Genomic DNA, 14,211 nt, shown 5'->3' with positions numbered 1-14,211 from the left:
TTTCCTGCAGGGGGCGCTAGTGCGCGCGCGCACGCACATACGATTATCATGACTTCCATTTCAGCTGTTTCATAATAACCACATCTGTTTTGACTGGAGATGACGATGATGATGACAGAGTTTAAACCCACTATTTTTATTTTAAGATAAATCCTTGGCGGAAAACTGTTTAAATAAAGGAAAGTGTCATGTTATGTCATCACTACTAATCCAAAGTGGGATAAAATATGTAATAATAAATCTTAAATATCCAATCAAATAATTTTAAGCTTCAAAATAATTCTTTTGAGTTGTTTGTTTGCTTTATGAGAGGGTGAGGTGCTTCACAAATATCCTGAACCTTTGGAGAAGATACAAAATGCAAAGACTGTAAATCCCATAGGATCACTTCCCAGCAATAGGCTTTGTTCATTTTCCTTTATTAGATTTTTCCGTTGGAAAATATAAATGTTTGCCACATGATCAAGGGTGGAGCATGTGTTTACAAGAAAAAAACTGTACACAAACAAAAGATCTAAAATAATGATTTAAAAAAAAAACTTTTAATATAATCATCCTTTGGCCACCCAAGGTGTGGACTTTATTCCTTCAGTAGAATATAAATAAGGTTTTTAGCGTAAACTAAGGTCTTTGGTATTCAATTAATTGCAAATGAAAGGGTACCAGTAGTTTGAGAGTGACCAAAAAACATAAACACAATACAAAGTTTATATCTGTGCCTCTTTATGAGACACTGGACGTCTTCTGAAGAATAGTAAATGGTCTGTGCAAGAAATTGAGCCTTATTCATTCTTTTATTTTATTTTCGGCTTAGTACCCTTATTAATCTGGGGTCACCACAGTGGAATGAACTGCCAACTTATCCAGTATATGTTTTACGCAGCGGATGCCCTTCCAGCTGCAACCCATCACTGGGAGACATCTATACACACTCATTCACACACATACACTATGGCCAATTTTAGCTTACCCAATACACCTATAGCGCAAGTCTTTGGACTTTTGGCAGAAACCGGAGCACCCAGAGGAAGCCACACAAAAATGAGGAGAACATGCGAACTCCACACAGAAATGCCAACTGATCCAGCCGAGGTTCAGACCAGCAACCTTGCAGTGAGGCGATCGTGCCACCCACTGCGCCATCGCATCGCCAAATTGAGCCTTTTTTACAACAATATTAATCCACAGTGTTAAGCAAACAGTGTGTTGATGACAGTCTGGAGCACAAGCTTCACGTAAACAATGTTCAGTTTCTCGACTGATTGTTATGCTTCCTAAGACTGCAGCGTGTCAGCAGGACTCTCAGTGTACTAGTAGCCACTAATTAGCATTTTATTAATCAGCAAGGACCGAAGTTTCGGCTACAAAATCTCATTTAATATTCTGTATATTAATATACTAACAGCAAAAAAAATAATAATTCTGGGTGAACTATCCCTCAAAAAATCCATTAAAACAACCTCCTGTAGTAGGATGAGTAAATTAACTAGGAGTTGTCTGGAATTTTTGACAAAACAAAATCATCATATTGATGAAACTGAATGATATGGATGCCTTGTTTAGTTAAACATCTCCTGCTGCTATTTTATTTACACATTATGCATGTTTTTTCATGTTTTATACATTGTTAGTACAACCAACAACCACTAGGGGTCAACACGCAACCATTTATCAAGATGGCAGTGCAAAGATACACCAGACAGGATGGAGGGAGGAGCTTATTTTTGACACATCACTGGCCAATGAAAAACAGCTCCTGTCCCACCGCCTCTCAGACCACTTCTGTAGGCCTCAGGGAGGAAGATTCACAAATAACTACACCTAATCTCTACCAAGACTTCAGTCTTCAGGAGGAAATGTAAGGATTAGTAGTGTATTTACATTGTGATGGAGAAAATACTCTTTTATCATATTCCCAAAACAAACAACAAACGTCTGACGTGTGCGTGAACACGATTACTGATGTGTCTGATCAAAACAGGACTGCAGACAAGGCAGAAAGGGTACTAGAATCACTTTGGTTCTTGTTCATTTGAGTGCCAGAATAGCATCGTATGATTTTCCGGTCCGACAGACCTGCACGTCACTGAATCCTGCATCTGTGAGCAGGTGTGTGTAATACGACGGTGGATGTTCCTTCCCTTCGGTCTGGACCAGCATGTTCAGAGAAAAGATCTGAACCATAGTTGGACCTTTGCGGGTCTCAAACAGCAGAGCCTCTGCTATCAGGACACCTCCACCTAGAGATGGTAAGGAGGACAAAAGGGCGAGTCAGATGCTTGATGTCCTTTGAGGGCCATTGATTACTACTGTTGATCTGGTAATCTTGCTTTATTGAATGTGGTATTTCTCACCTGGATGACATGCTGCGTGAATCTTCCTCAGCAGCTTGAGATTTTTCTCCTCTTTCCAGTCATGAATGATTCGGGCAAGAATGTATAAATCTGCTGGAGGGATTTCCTCTTCAAAGAAGTCCCCTGCAAACACAGAGATTAGAAAAACTATAGTAGAGTTATATTTCATCACTGCAGTTTTACATTACAATTTAAATGTTCTAAATCTTTTGTTTTAAGTTTATGAAAGTCTCATGCTCACCTAAAACATGGTGATAGTGTATATGAGATGATATATATATATATATATATATATATATATATATATATATATATATATATATATATATATATATATATATACATACATACATATATACATATATATAAATACGTAGATTTTTTTTGTTTTTTTTTGTTAAAGAGACAGTTCCCCCCACATGAACACACACATTTCAGTGTTATAAATGCTTTTTAATTCTGTTTTACACAAAAAGAAGATATATTGAATAATGTTGAAAACCACTGACATCCATAGAAGGATAAACAAATACTATTGATGTCAATATTTACAGGTTTCCTACATTCTTCAAAATAACTTTTTTTCTATTCAACAGAACTCCCACTTTAACTAATCCTGTACATTCATTTTCCTTTGGCTTAGTCCCTTAATTCATCTTGAGTCGCCACAGTGGAATAAACCGCCAACTTATGTTTTACACCAGTAGATGCGCTTCCATATTAGGAAACATCCATACACGCTCATTCACACACGTACACTATGGCCAAAAAAAATTTTTTAATTCACCTTCACCTCATGTTTTTGGACTTTGGGGGAAAGCGGAGCACCCGGAGGAAACCCACATGACCACGGGGAGAACATGCAAACTCCACACAGAAATGCCAACTGACCCAGCCGGGACTTGAACAAGTGATCTTTTTGCTGTGAGGCGATTGCACCGTGTCGCCCTAGTCCTATACAACTGAGTGTTTGTTTGTTTGTATTTTTGTAGTTTTATATTTAGCTTTTGGCTTAAGGTGGAAGTCAGAAATAACAAGTATGGTCAATCCAATTACTCTTTACACACAGCTGAGGTGTTTATCCAGTCACACTGCATCAGTTGGCCAATCAGAACAATGATGTATTTTGGCTGAAAGAGCTCAAAAGTCTGCATCTAAAATTCACATTTCCCGACTATATACCAGCTGAAAAACGAGATGACCAGAAGTATGTTTTAATTCAAAAGTACCAGGATGACACTGTGGTGGTGAATGTAGTACTGAATATCCAGATTACATTCATACTACACACATTTATACAACTCACTCACTCACTCACTCACTCACTCACCTTCGGCTTATTCCCTCATTTTTCAGGTGGTCTGCACAGTACAATAAACTGCACACATTTATATAAAAAATAAATAACACAGGGTCCTTACACCTTTTTCACCCTAAATTCCAGCACTTTTCAAGCACTTTCAAGGTGCATTTGTGTGCTTTTCCAGCACCTAATGACCACGATTAATTACGTTTATATATGTTGTATGTACTTTTTCACATTTAAATGCATTGTGCTATTTTGAAAAACAAAATATGACATTTCAACTTAAATTGTTGAGTACTTTAGTGCATAAATTTATTAGGATAGTTAACTTAAAAATGATTAAAAAATTAATTTTTAAAAGTTCAGTTATTCGATGAAGTGTGTTTTTAAGTTTGGCCTCTTTCTACCTAAAGTTGATATCTTAAGAAATGAGCTTACAGTCAGATTTTGTTTGGGTGTTGTACCAAACTTTCATGACCAATCGTTCATGATATTTCATGTGCATTGCTATTTTTTCTTTTTAGCAGTCATTGGATTGGCGTTTCAGGTGCAAAGATACTTTCTGAGTGAATGTCTCCTAAATGCGTATGAAGCTAATAGCGCCAAAACAATCTGAATTTGTATTGTGTTAATCTGAATTCTTAAAAAAAAACTTGAAACTGTTTTTTTTCCATACCCAATATCTGCAGTCTTTGAATTCAGAACAAATGAAATTTAAAACGAAGTCTATAAAAATCTGACTTAAAAAAATTAAGTTGTCTTAAATTTCAGATGTTCAATTATCAAGTTAAAAAACACACATTCAAAACTTTTCTAATGGGACATAATCAGTATTATTACCTAACAATTGTTAATAATTCAATTTAACAATTCAGATTGTTTTGGCTCATTATTGGCTCCATAAATACACGCATGCTGTGAACATTTTGGAATGAAAACTGGTCGCACAACAACAATTTATGCACTCGCACATATGCTCCAAAATATATTTTGAGGTCACATAGATAAAATCGTGCGCATATGCAACCAAAACAGTCACAATTTCGAGCCCTGCAAGTTCAAATTCAAGCAGGTTCAAGCACTTTGTATAAAATCGAAGCACTTTTCTAACCTTGAAAACACAATATTAAAAATCAAGCATTTTCCAGGATTTCCAGCACTCGTAAAAACCCTAATAACGTTTAGAGGTGATAACATCCTAGAGGTGAAGTGCGTCGACATATAGCACCAAGGTGCTCACGGTGACCTGAGTTCGATTCCCACCTCGAGGTCCTTTGCTGATCCTTACCCTCTCACTGCTCCCCATGATTTCCTGTCAATTCTCTACACTGTTCTATCCATGAAGTGGTTAAAAATTCATTCCTTTTCTTTTGTACCTTTATTTTTTAGGGGTCACCAAAGCAGAATGAACTGCCAACTTATCCAGCATATGTTTTACACAGCAGATACCCTTCCAGCTGCAACCCAGTACTGGGAAACATCCATACACACTCATTCATTATGGCCAATTTAGATCATTCAATTTACCTATAGCGCATGTCTATGGACTCTGGGGGAAACCGGAGCACCCGGAGGAAACCCATGTGATTACAGGGAGAACATGCAAACTCCACAGAGAAATGCCAACTGGCCAAGCCGGGATTCGAACCAGCGACCTTCTTGCTGTGAGGCGACAGTGCTAACCACTGAGCCACCATGCCGCCCAGATTAAAAACTCTGAGAAAATAATAAAAAAATAAATACTATATAAAATATATTTACGGATCACAATAAACACATAATCATTATTTTTGTGAAGATCAAGCATGGTTGTTATTTTGTAAAAACAAAAAACAAACAAAAAAACGTCCTAGTCCAAAAGCATTCATTGTGCGTTGAAGCTTGTTCAGTTTAGAATACATTCATTCATCCATTTTCTTGTCGGCTTAGTCCCTTTATTAATCCGGGGTCGCCACAGCGGAATGAACCGCCAACTTATCCAGCAAGTTTTTACGCAGCGGATGCTCTTCCAGCCGCAACTCATGTCTGGAAAACATCCACACACACATTCACACACACACACACAATTTAGCCTACCCAATTCACCTGTACCGCATCTCTTTGGACTGTGGGGGAAACCGGAGCATCCGGAGGAAACCCACGCGAAGGCAGGGAGAACATGCAAACTCCACACAGAAACGCCAACTGAGCCGAGGTTCCAACCAGTGACCCAGCAACCTTCTTGCTGTGAGGCGACAGCACTACCTACTGCGCCACTGCCTTCCCAGTTTAGAACATATTTAAAATAAATATCCCTGAGTGAATTTTGCCTTTTTAATTTGAGGCCATGAATATTTGAGTTAGTTTTGAGGTCATGCAAATGTACTTTAGCTAGGCCTTTATTCACTGTAATGAGAATATTTGTTTTCAGGGCAGTTCACAAGTTCAGGAGGACAGAGAATCAGTCAAACGGCAACCATTAGCAATGTTACAATGCATCATTACGCACCCGCTTGAAAGCAGATGGTGTCATCTTGCTGGGCAAAATGCCGTTGGGCAGTCTGAACCACAGACGGCAGATCCAGAACCGTGACGCTGGAGGACGGATATTCTTTAGCCAGCTCTCGAGCCAACGCACCAGAGCAGCCTGCAATAAAAACACAAATTAACATGGGTTCCACTTTTGCTGCCTCAATCATTTAATGAAAAACTACAACATTTCTGCAATCAAGAACATTCACTCTCACCTCCCAGATCTATAACAGACTTGAAGCTCGAAAGATCGAAAGCTGTCACTATGTCATGGCCGTCAATGACCCACGTAGAGTTCATCAGTCCCATGAACTTCAGCATCTCCTCTTCTGACCTGAAACGACAGATGGTACATTTCCAAATGGATTCACACCGAAGTTGGGACAAACAAACCCAGATACTGACACTTCTGCCATCTGTTACAAAACACGGCCATTAGCTTTAAACAGATGCACAATCATAAATAAAATGTTGGGTATGAAAGACCACAATAATTGGTATAATTAATATGAATTAAAAAAAAAAACATAACGATATTTAAACAGAAATATGAGTTAATAAATTCTCAACTATACTAAATCTAACGAAGCCTAATGACACACACACACTCACAACACAGTTGATACAATAACACAAGTCCTTTTTGCAATGTTTAGCTTTAGGCACTACAGCACACACACAGACAGTCCCAGCACCCCTCCAGACGCCTGTCATAAAGCCTCAAAGCTGAATGGCTTGTAGTCCATGACCTAGAATTACACAGCACCAGCGGCTAATCGCTTAAGACCGCATCACTGCAGTTAGAGAAAGGATTTTTAATCAGGTGACGTCTAACAACAACAAACATAATCACACAAACCCTACTGCTAATATTAAACTTCAGCACACACACCTGTATATGGCAGAGAAGATCTCTTCAGACGGCAGGCCGAAGGTTTTCTCATTCTGGTTCTTCCCTTCCCTGAAAAGTTTTTAGATGTTCTGATTATTATTCCCTTCCCAAATTAAGAAAATACTACAGTAACATATAGTAAATCCTAAAGTGTTTTTAACCATACTATAGTAAAGTACTTGAATTAAACTGTTTTGGTGATTCTGCAGTTGGTATATTAATAATAGTTGGTACAACAACAATAAGTAATAGAAAAAAATATTTAAAAAAAATACCCAATACTATAGTTTTCAACAACAATAGGGTATATCATACAACACTGTATCTATACTACAGTCTTTTTTACAGTTCATTGATTGATTAAAGTTGATACTACAGTATGTTCTAGCCTTCATTACCCCAGAATAACACATGAAGTGCACTCGTTTTTGTGATTGTTTTAGAACTTCTGATTCAGTAGCCTATGAGAGAAATGACTAGGAATAATAAACAGCGGAAAACGATAAACTACTTGCTCTACAAACAAGTGTTTGCATGACTATACATAAAAAGAATAATATAATAATAAATTATCATTTTGCAACATCAAGCAGCAGAACAAGCCTCTAAAAATGAATGGAAGTGAATGAGACTGGAAGTCTTGAGCCAAATAAATTCGAATGGCTGCGCCCACCCGTACACGGAGAATAAGGTGAATAGTATGTACTATAAATCAATATGGCTTTTTTATATGTGTTAGAACACAAATTAATTGTTAATATTTTTGCCTCCAGTTTTTGGATTTTTTTTTTTTTATTGGAAAACAAAACAAACATTTTAATTTCAAATAATAATAATATATGTACACTCACTGGCCACTTTATTAGGTACACCAAACTAAAACTGGGTAGGATGCTATTTAGCCTTCATAATTGCCCTAATCCTTCGCGCCATAGATTCAACAAGGTACTTGAATTATTCCTAAAAGATTTTGGTCCATATTGAGATGATTGCATCATGCAGTTGTTGCAGATTTGTCATCTGCACATTCATGATGAGAATCTCCCATTCCACCACATCCCAAAGGTGGTATATTGGATTGAGGACTGGTGACTTTGGAGGACATTTGAGTACAGTGAACCCATCCTCATGTTCAAGAAACCAGCCACCACCAGCCTAAACTTTTTTCATGCTTTAATTTTGTTGATGCCAAATTCTGACCCTACAATTCAAATGTTGCAGCAGAAATCAAGACTCCTCAGACCAGGAAACATTTTTCAATCTTCTATTGTCCAATTTTGGTGAGCCTGTGTGAATTGTAGCCTCAGTTTATTGTTCTTAGCAGACAGGGGTGGAACCCGGTGTGGTCCTCTGCTGCTGTAGCCCCTCTGTTGCCTTTCTATCAGCTCAAACCAGCCGGGCCATTCTCCTCTGACCTCTGGCATCAACAAGGCATTTGCGCCCACAAAACTGCCACTCAATTGATATTATCTAAATTTCGAACCATTCTCTGTAAACCCTTGACATGGTTGTGCATGAAAATCCCCGTAGATCAGCAGTTTCTGAAATACTCAGATCAGCCCGCCTTGCACCAACAACCATGCCATGTTCAAAGTCACTTAAATCACCTTTCTTCCTCATTCTGATGCTCGGTTTGAACTGCAGCAGATCTTCTTGACCATGAACACATGTCTAAATGCACTAAGTTGCTGCCATGTGATTGGCTGATTAGAAATTTATGTTAACGAGCAGTTATCTAATAAAGTGGCCGGTGAGTGTATGTGTGTGTGTGTATATAGTAATAAAAAATGTCAAATATGTAATTTCACAGTGCTACGTTTTTACTTGTTTTGTGGTAAATCATGAGATGTTATAACAATTTAATTCTTCTACAGTATTAATAAACATATTGCCACGACAGTCAGAAACTGATAAGGGTTTGTTTCCAAAAAATAAACTAAATATTATAAAAAATCCAAGATTTTAAGCGTATTTAACCAACTAAATCCATGACAACTGGGAATAATGTGGAAATGAAGGAAAAGTGTTCATTATATTTAGATCTCCAAATGTTGGAACAAATTTCAGAATAAAAATTAAGTGTCTCAAAACTGGGATGGATGAACCTACCTAACAGCGTCTACCAGATTGTTCCAGAGCGGGTAGATGGTCTGAGAGGAATAAATGATCAAATCATGCAGAGATTTGGGGCTGCTTTTGGCCAGGTAGAGATTAGCAACATCTGTACTGCTATAAAGAGCTTTGAGAGAAGACAGAGGTAAAGCTTTAGAGAGGTAAAGCTTTTTTTTAAAGCTTTTTTCTGATATACTAGACACAATGAAAGCATGATGTGTGAACAAACACATAAAATGTCTTTTTGTTTTGAAGAATCTAGGTTATTTCCAGCCAATTGTGGTGGAATGATGAGATTGTTAAGCAGCTTACCGTTTCCCTGCACCACTTCCACATCCACAATCTCAATGGCAACCATCAGATCCAGCAGACGCTCAATGCCATCTTGACTGGTGCCAAGCTGCTCTGCCACTTCAGCTGCACTCAGAGGCTTTTGGGACTGGAGGAGCAGGTCGAACACCCCTAACTCACAAGCTGAAAATATCGCCTGGAGGAGAGGAGAAATTTAGGTAATCATTCCAGATTGGATAAAATATTTGTGCAAATATATTGCCTCAAAACATTTGAGTAAACAATCAAATTTTTCAAAAGTTTGTAGAACTTCTGTGTTCAACAGAAGAAAGAAACTCAACTTTGTTAGCATAACTGTCACATAAACCCAAATCTTTATGATGTTAATTATTTATAATACTATTTTCTAAACACATCCATGCATATAGTTTTGAAATACATATATAGCCGTAGAAACGTTAATAAATACTAATAACTGAAAATAAAAATACACACACAACCAAAATACAGGCTCTATTCTTCTTTACAATGGCAACCCTAGAAATTTCAACGTAAACCAAGATAGCCAACAACGCACAATATTACAGTCTATTTTATGTTGATCTAGTTGATAAAATACACACACTTAATATATATGTATTTTAAATATAAGTCTGATGTAAAGCATGGAGGAAACTAAAATTAGCCTTAAAATGAACTATTGAGTTCATGTGACTTGTTTCTATTAGGTACAACGAAACAGTGTGGATTGCACAAAAAAGTCCTAGATCGAGAACTTCTCCTGTCATTGATGTGTCTGCTATGTCTTTTAAAAGATTAAATGCATTTTTAACTTCAAAAAATGCAAGGAAATGTTCATAGTGTAATTAAATGTTTGCATTTAATTCCACAATATTAATACAGAGCATTGTTTGGTTTGTAATAAACTACCTGACAAAAGTCTTGTTGCCTATCCAAGTTTTAGAAACAACTAATTATAACTTGACCTTAAATTGATCATTTGGTATGAGAAGTGGCTTATATGAAAGGCAAAGGTCTCTAGATTACGCTTATTTTATGTGATCATGCCTTGATTTTTAATTATTTATTAATTATTATTTATTATTCATTATTTATTATTAATTAATATGGCAAAGAAAGCGTTCTTGCAAGTCTCCCACAGTTCATCAAGATTCTTTGGATTCTAATACAATGCTTCCTCCTTCATCTTACCCCAGACATGCTTAATAATGTTCACATCTGGTAACTGGGTTGGCCAATCCTGGAGCACCTTGACATCAAAAACTTTGATGTGGAGGCTGAAATATGAGGAGCGCTATCCTGCTGAAGAATTTGCCCTCTCTTGTGGTTTGTAATGTAACGGGTAGCAAAAATGTCTTGAAACCTCAGGCCATCTACTCTGCAATTCTCTTGCATGCCCCCATACTGAATGTAACCACAAACCATGAATTTTCTTCACCAAACTTGACTGATGTCTGTCAGAATCTTGGGTCTATGCGAGTTCCAGTAAGTCTTCTGCAGTATTTGTGATGATTGGGATGCAATTCAACAGATGATTCATCTGAAAAATCAACCTTCTGTCACTTTCCCAAATGATCAACTAAAAGTCAAGTTATTACTTGTTGCTTTTAACACTGAGATTGACGACAAGACTTTTGTCAGGTAGTCAGGATATTGTCAGGATTTTTTGATGAACAGAAGCAGTAAGTTGTTTAGTTATAAATCTATTTTTATATTTTACACCTATTTACTTTTACAAATTAACACCAACTTAAGGCAATATAAAATTATTAATTTGTATTACCTTAACCATAAGCATTTGCACTCCATTTCTCAAAGAGAACCCCAAAATTAATGATAGTATAAATAACATGAGCCAATTAGGTTAAAATGTACAGTACGTAGATATACAGGGAAATATTTCATATTTATTATTTTTATATTGTGTTATGACTAGCTCCAATTTAATTTCTATTCACAATTTACAAGACTCCATTTACCTTTATCTAGATCACTTTAAGTTGCCTCAGAGTACAAAAACTGAATTTTATTTTTTATTTTTTTTACAAACTTCTGTTACTTCATAATCCTTTTAAGCACTAAAGGACCTTACTTAAAGTCTCATGGGACAACAGACTCCTGAGTCATTTTAGTGTTTGACTCTGTGGCTTTTAATAAGTCATAGGCTGGTCCTGCTGGAGGCGAAAGCAGTCCTGAGCGCTACATGGGACACAACAGTGGACTGACACAAATAATAGATGCTCTCACATAAAACATTTACTCATAAATCCACTTATAAATGTCATGGTAAATAGTTATTGTTATGAACTGCTAATGATTCTTGAGGTTGATCCACGTCAAAGCAAGCATGACCGATTAAAGCAATGTGTGTTTACAAAGACAAAACATGAAACACAAACCTTAGAGATCCTGAATCCATTGAAATATTCCAAAAGCTTGAAAGGATAGTCCAGTTCACTCTGGGACAAATGCTCAGCCATGATGAAGAATGTCCTTTCTGCTATAGTCAATGACAGAATCAGTGTCACAATTAAAGAGACTTCCAGTTATATTATTGATCAAATCTTAACAGTTCTTGACAAGTGAAGATAAAACATGAAAGTACACACTAGAAGCTGCTTTTAGAGCATCATTCCAAAAAAGATAAATGATTTTATCCTGTGTCAACTAGGTGTTCCCTGCCTGTCCATGATATTTTCTGTTCTGAAGATCGACTAGATAATGCAAAGATACGATGCTCATGTCCAGATAAGAAAATGTTATGAAAATATAGATTATTTGCAGTCTAAATGCACTCATAGTGTAGGTTTATCAGAATCTGTGGTTTACACACTTTCACAAAGCCGGTCACTGTGAAACAATGTACCGTTATTATTGTGTAACCACAAAATCTTTCAAGCGAGCTGCTCACGAGACCACGATCTCAATTATGATGCCCTGACCACAGTAGCAATTATATATTTATTCAAACAATACAAATATGTATACAAAGATGAAATATATTTTACTTCAACTGGAATCCCTTGGCGTTTATCCATCAGTGTTTATACAGTTCAAGAAAACCGTACTTACCAGACAAAAGAGTGTCGGTTTGATGTGGAGGTTTGCTCACAATTCTACTCCAAATCCGACTCTTCTCATACAGTCATCTCAGGGAAATATGACAGTACTAACGAACTGAAATACGAAAGAAACTGTGCGACTGTTCTCTAATAATGTCTGATTCGGGAAAATAGGGTTCTTTAGAGTCGAATCATTTTAGTGACTCTGTTGAGTCAGTTCACTTAACACTTGACTGCATCGGGTTTAGCGACAGCGATTTGACGTAAAAAATAAACATATGACCAAAGTAAGTGTAAATACAGCTGTACTTTAACCCTTTACAAAGATTTTTCGTATTGCACAGTGATATATGTCACGGACGACGAGGCGTGATGTAAACTCTAAACCGGTTCGGACGATTTCTCGGAAAGAACCGATTCGTGGGAATGAACCGAACTTCCTTGAATACCTTTGTCACCGTACCGTTAGATTTTCAGTGACATCTGGTGGTTGATATACCGCACAAACTCACTTTATATGTTGTGATTAACTGATATTACAGTCAAGGAAAGGATCTTGTATGCTGGGAAAACAGCACTGAAGTCAGTATTATGTGGCAGTATGTGGCATTCTGTGTGGAGATCACATGGCGTGGGTTTCCTCCAGTTTCCCCACAAGTCTAAGGACATGCACTATAGGTAAACTGAGTAAGCTTAATTGTCCCTAGTGTATGTGTGTGAATGAGTGTGTATGGGTGTTTCCCAGTGATATGTTGTGGCAGGAAGGGCATTTTCTGCGTAAATTTTCTGGATGAGTTGGCGGTTCATTCCGCTGTGGCAACCCCAGATTAATAAAGGGATTAAGCTGAAAATAAAATAAATGCATTACAATAACAGAGCTATATTAAATGCTATAAACATATACGTTATAAAAACTTGCAGATAACGACTTTGTTTTATTTATTTTTTAAGATTGCTGGGATGCTGATTTTGTAAATAAGGTGGGAGATGTAGTAATGAGTTCTTAATAGTGTAGAAATGACCTTGAGTTGTTTTCAGCTCTAACAAACGAGACATTTCACACCAATACACCATGCTTGGTATCAATGTCTGCAAGCCATTAAAATGGTCAACTACTCCCTGCAAAAACTACTCCATGACTTTATAACACATTGCTTCATGTGCAATTTCATCAATTATACAAAGCAGAACCAATGCATTCCTCAAACCACAAACTCCCTCCCTTTTGCAGTACCATATTATTTACAGATGTAACATGCTTTACTATGCTTCAGAGCTTTGAGTTTCAGAAAACGCATTATAAAATAAAATGTATTATCATTATTATTATCATCATTAAAGAAATGCTACATTTTTAGACTTGTAATGAAATGAGTAAAATAGCATATCAAGCCAACAAATAAATTTTTAAATTAGTTTGACATAGTGGTTATTCCCAGCTGCTAGTTTCATAGTTTTGAAATGATGCCCCTTTGTGAAAGACAACCCTTATTTCCCACTTGATACCAACACAACAGAGCGTGCAGAAAGAGAAACAGTAGTTATTTACCAAATGTATTTATTTCTGCAACAACACGTTCTTGTCCTGCTCCCCCCCGAGAGCGCACACACACACACACACACACACACACACATCCTTGCAAACTCCATTTAAATACATGA

The 14,211-nt window shown here is 36.9% G+C and overlaps 1 protein-coding gene across 2 annotated transcripts; it reads right to left on the bottom strand.

Moving 5' to 3' along the window:
* Window positions 1-400: 400 nt before the first annotated feature.
* On the bottom strand, window positions 401-12,737 carry asmt2 (acetylserotonin O-methyltransferase 2). 2 transcript variants are annotated; one of them, XM_009293101.5, is made up of 9 exons: window positions 12,560-12,737; window positions 11,887-11,984; window positions 9,488-9,662; window positions 9,173-9,302; window positions 7,064-7,132; window positions 6,387-6,505; window positions 6,149-6,286; window positions 2,355-2,477; window positions 401-2,240 (listed from the first exon to the last, which is right to left on the bottom strand). In XM_009293101.5, exons 2-9 carry the CDS (start codon window positions 11,965-11,967, stop codon window positions 2,029-2,031), a joined length of 1,047 nt encoding a protein of 348 aa, XP_009291376.1. In that variant the 5' UTR covers window positions 11,968-11,984; window positions 12,560-12,737; the 3' UTR covers window positions 401-2,028.
* Between the last annotated feature and the right edge of the window lie 1,474 nt (window positions 12,738-14,211).

This window comes from Danio rerio, chromosome 17 (genome assembly GCF_049306965.1).
Source record: "Danio rerio strain Tuebingen ecotype United States chromosome 17, GRCz12tu, whole genome shotgun sequence".
Classification (NCBI taxonomy): domain Eukaryota; kingdom Metazoa; phylum Chordata; class Actinopteri; order Cypriniformes; family Danionidae; genus Danio; species Danio rerio.
This window is presented reverse-complemented; position numbering and strand designations above follow the sequence as displayed.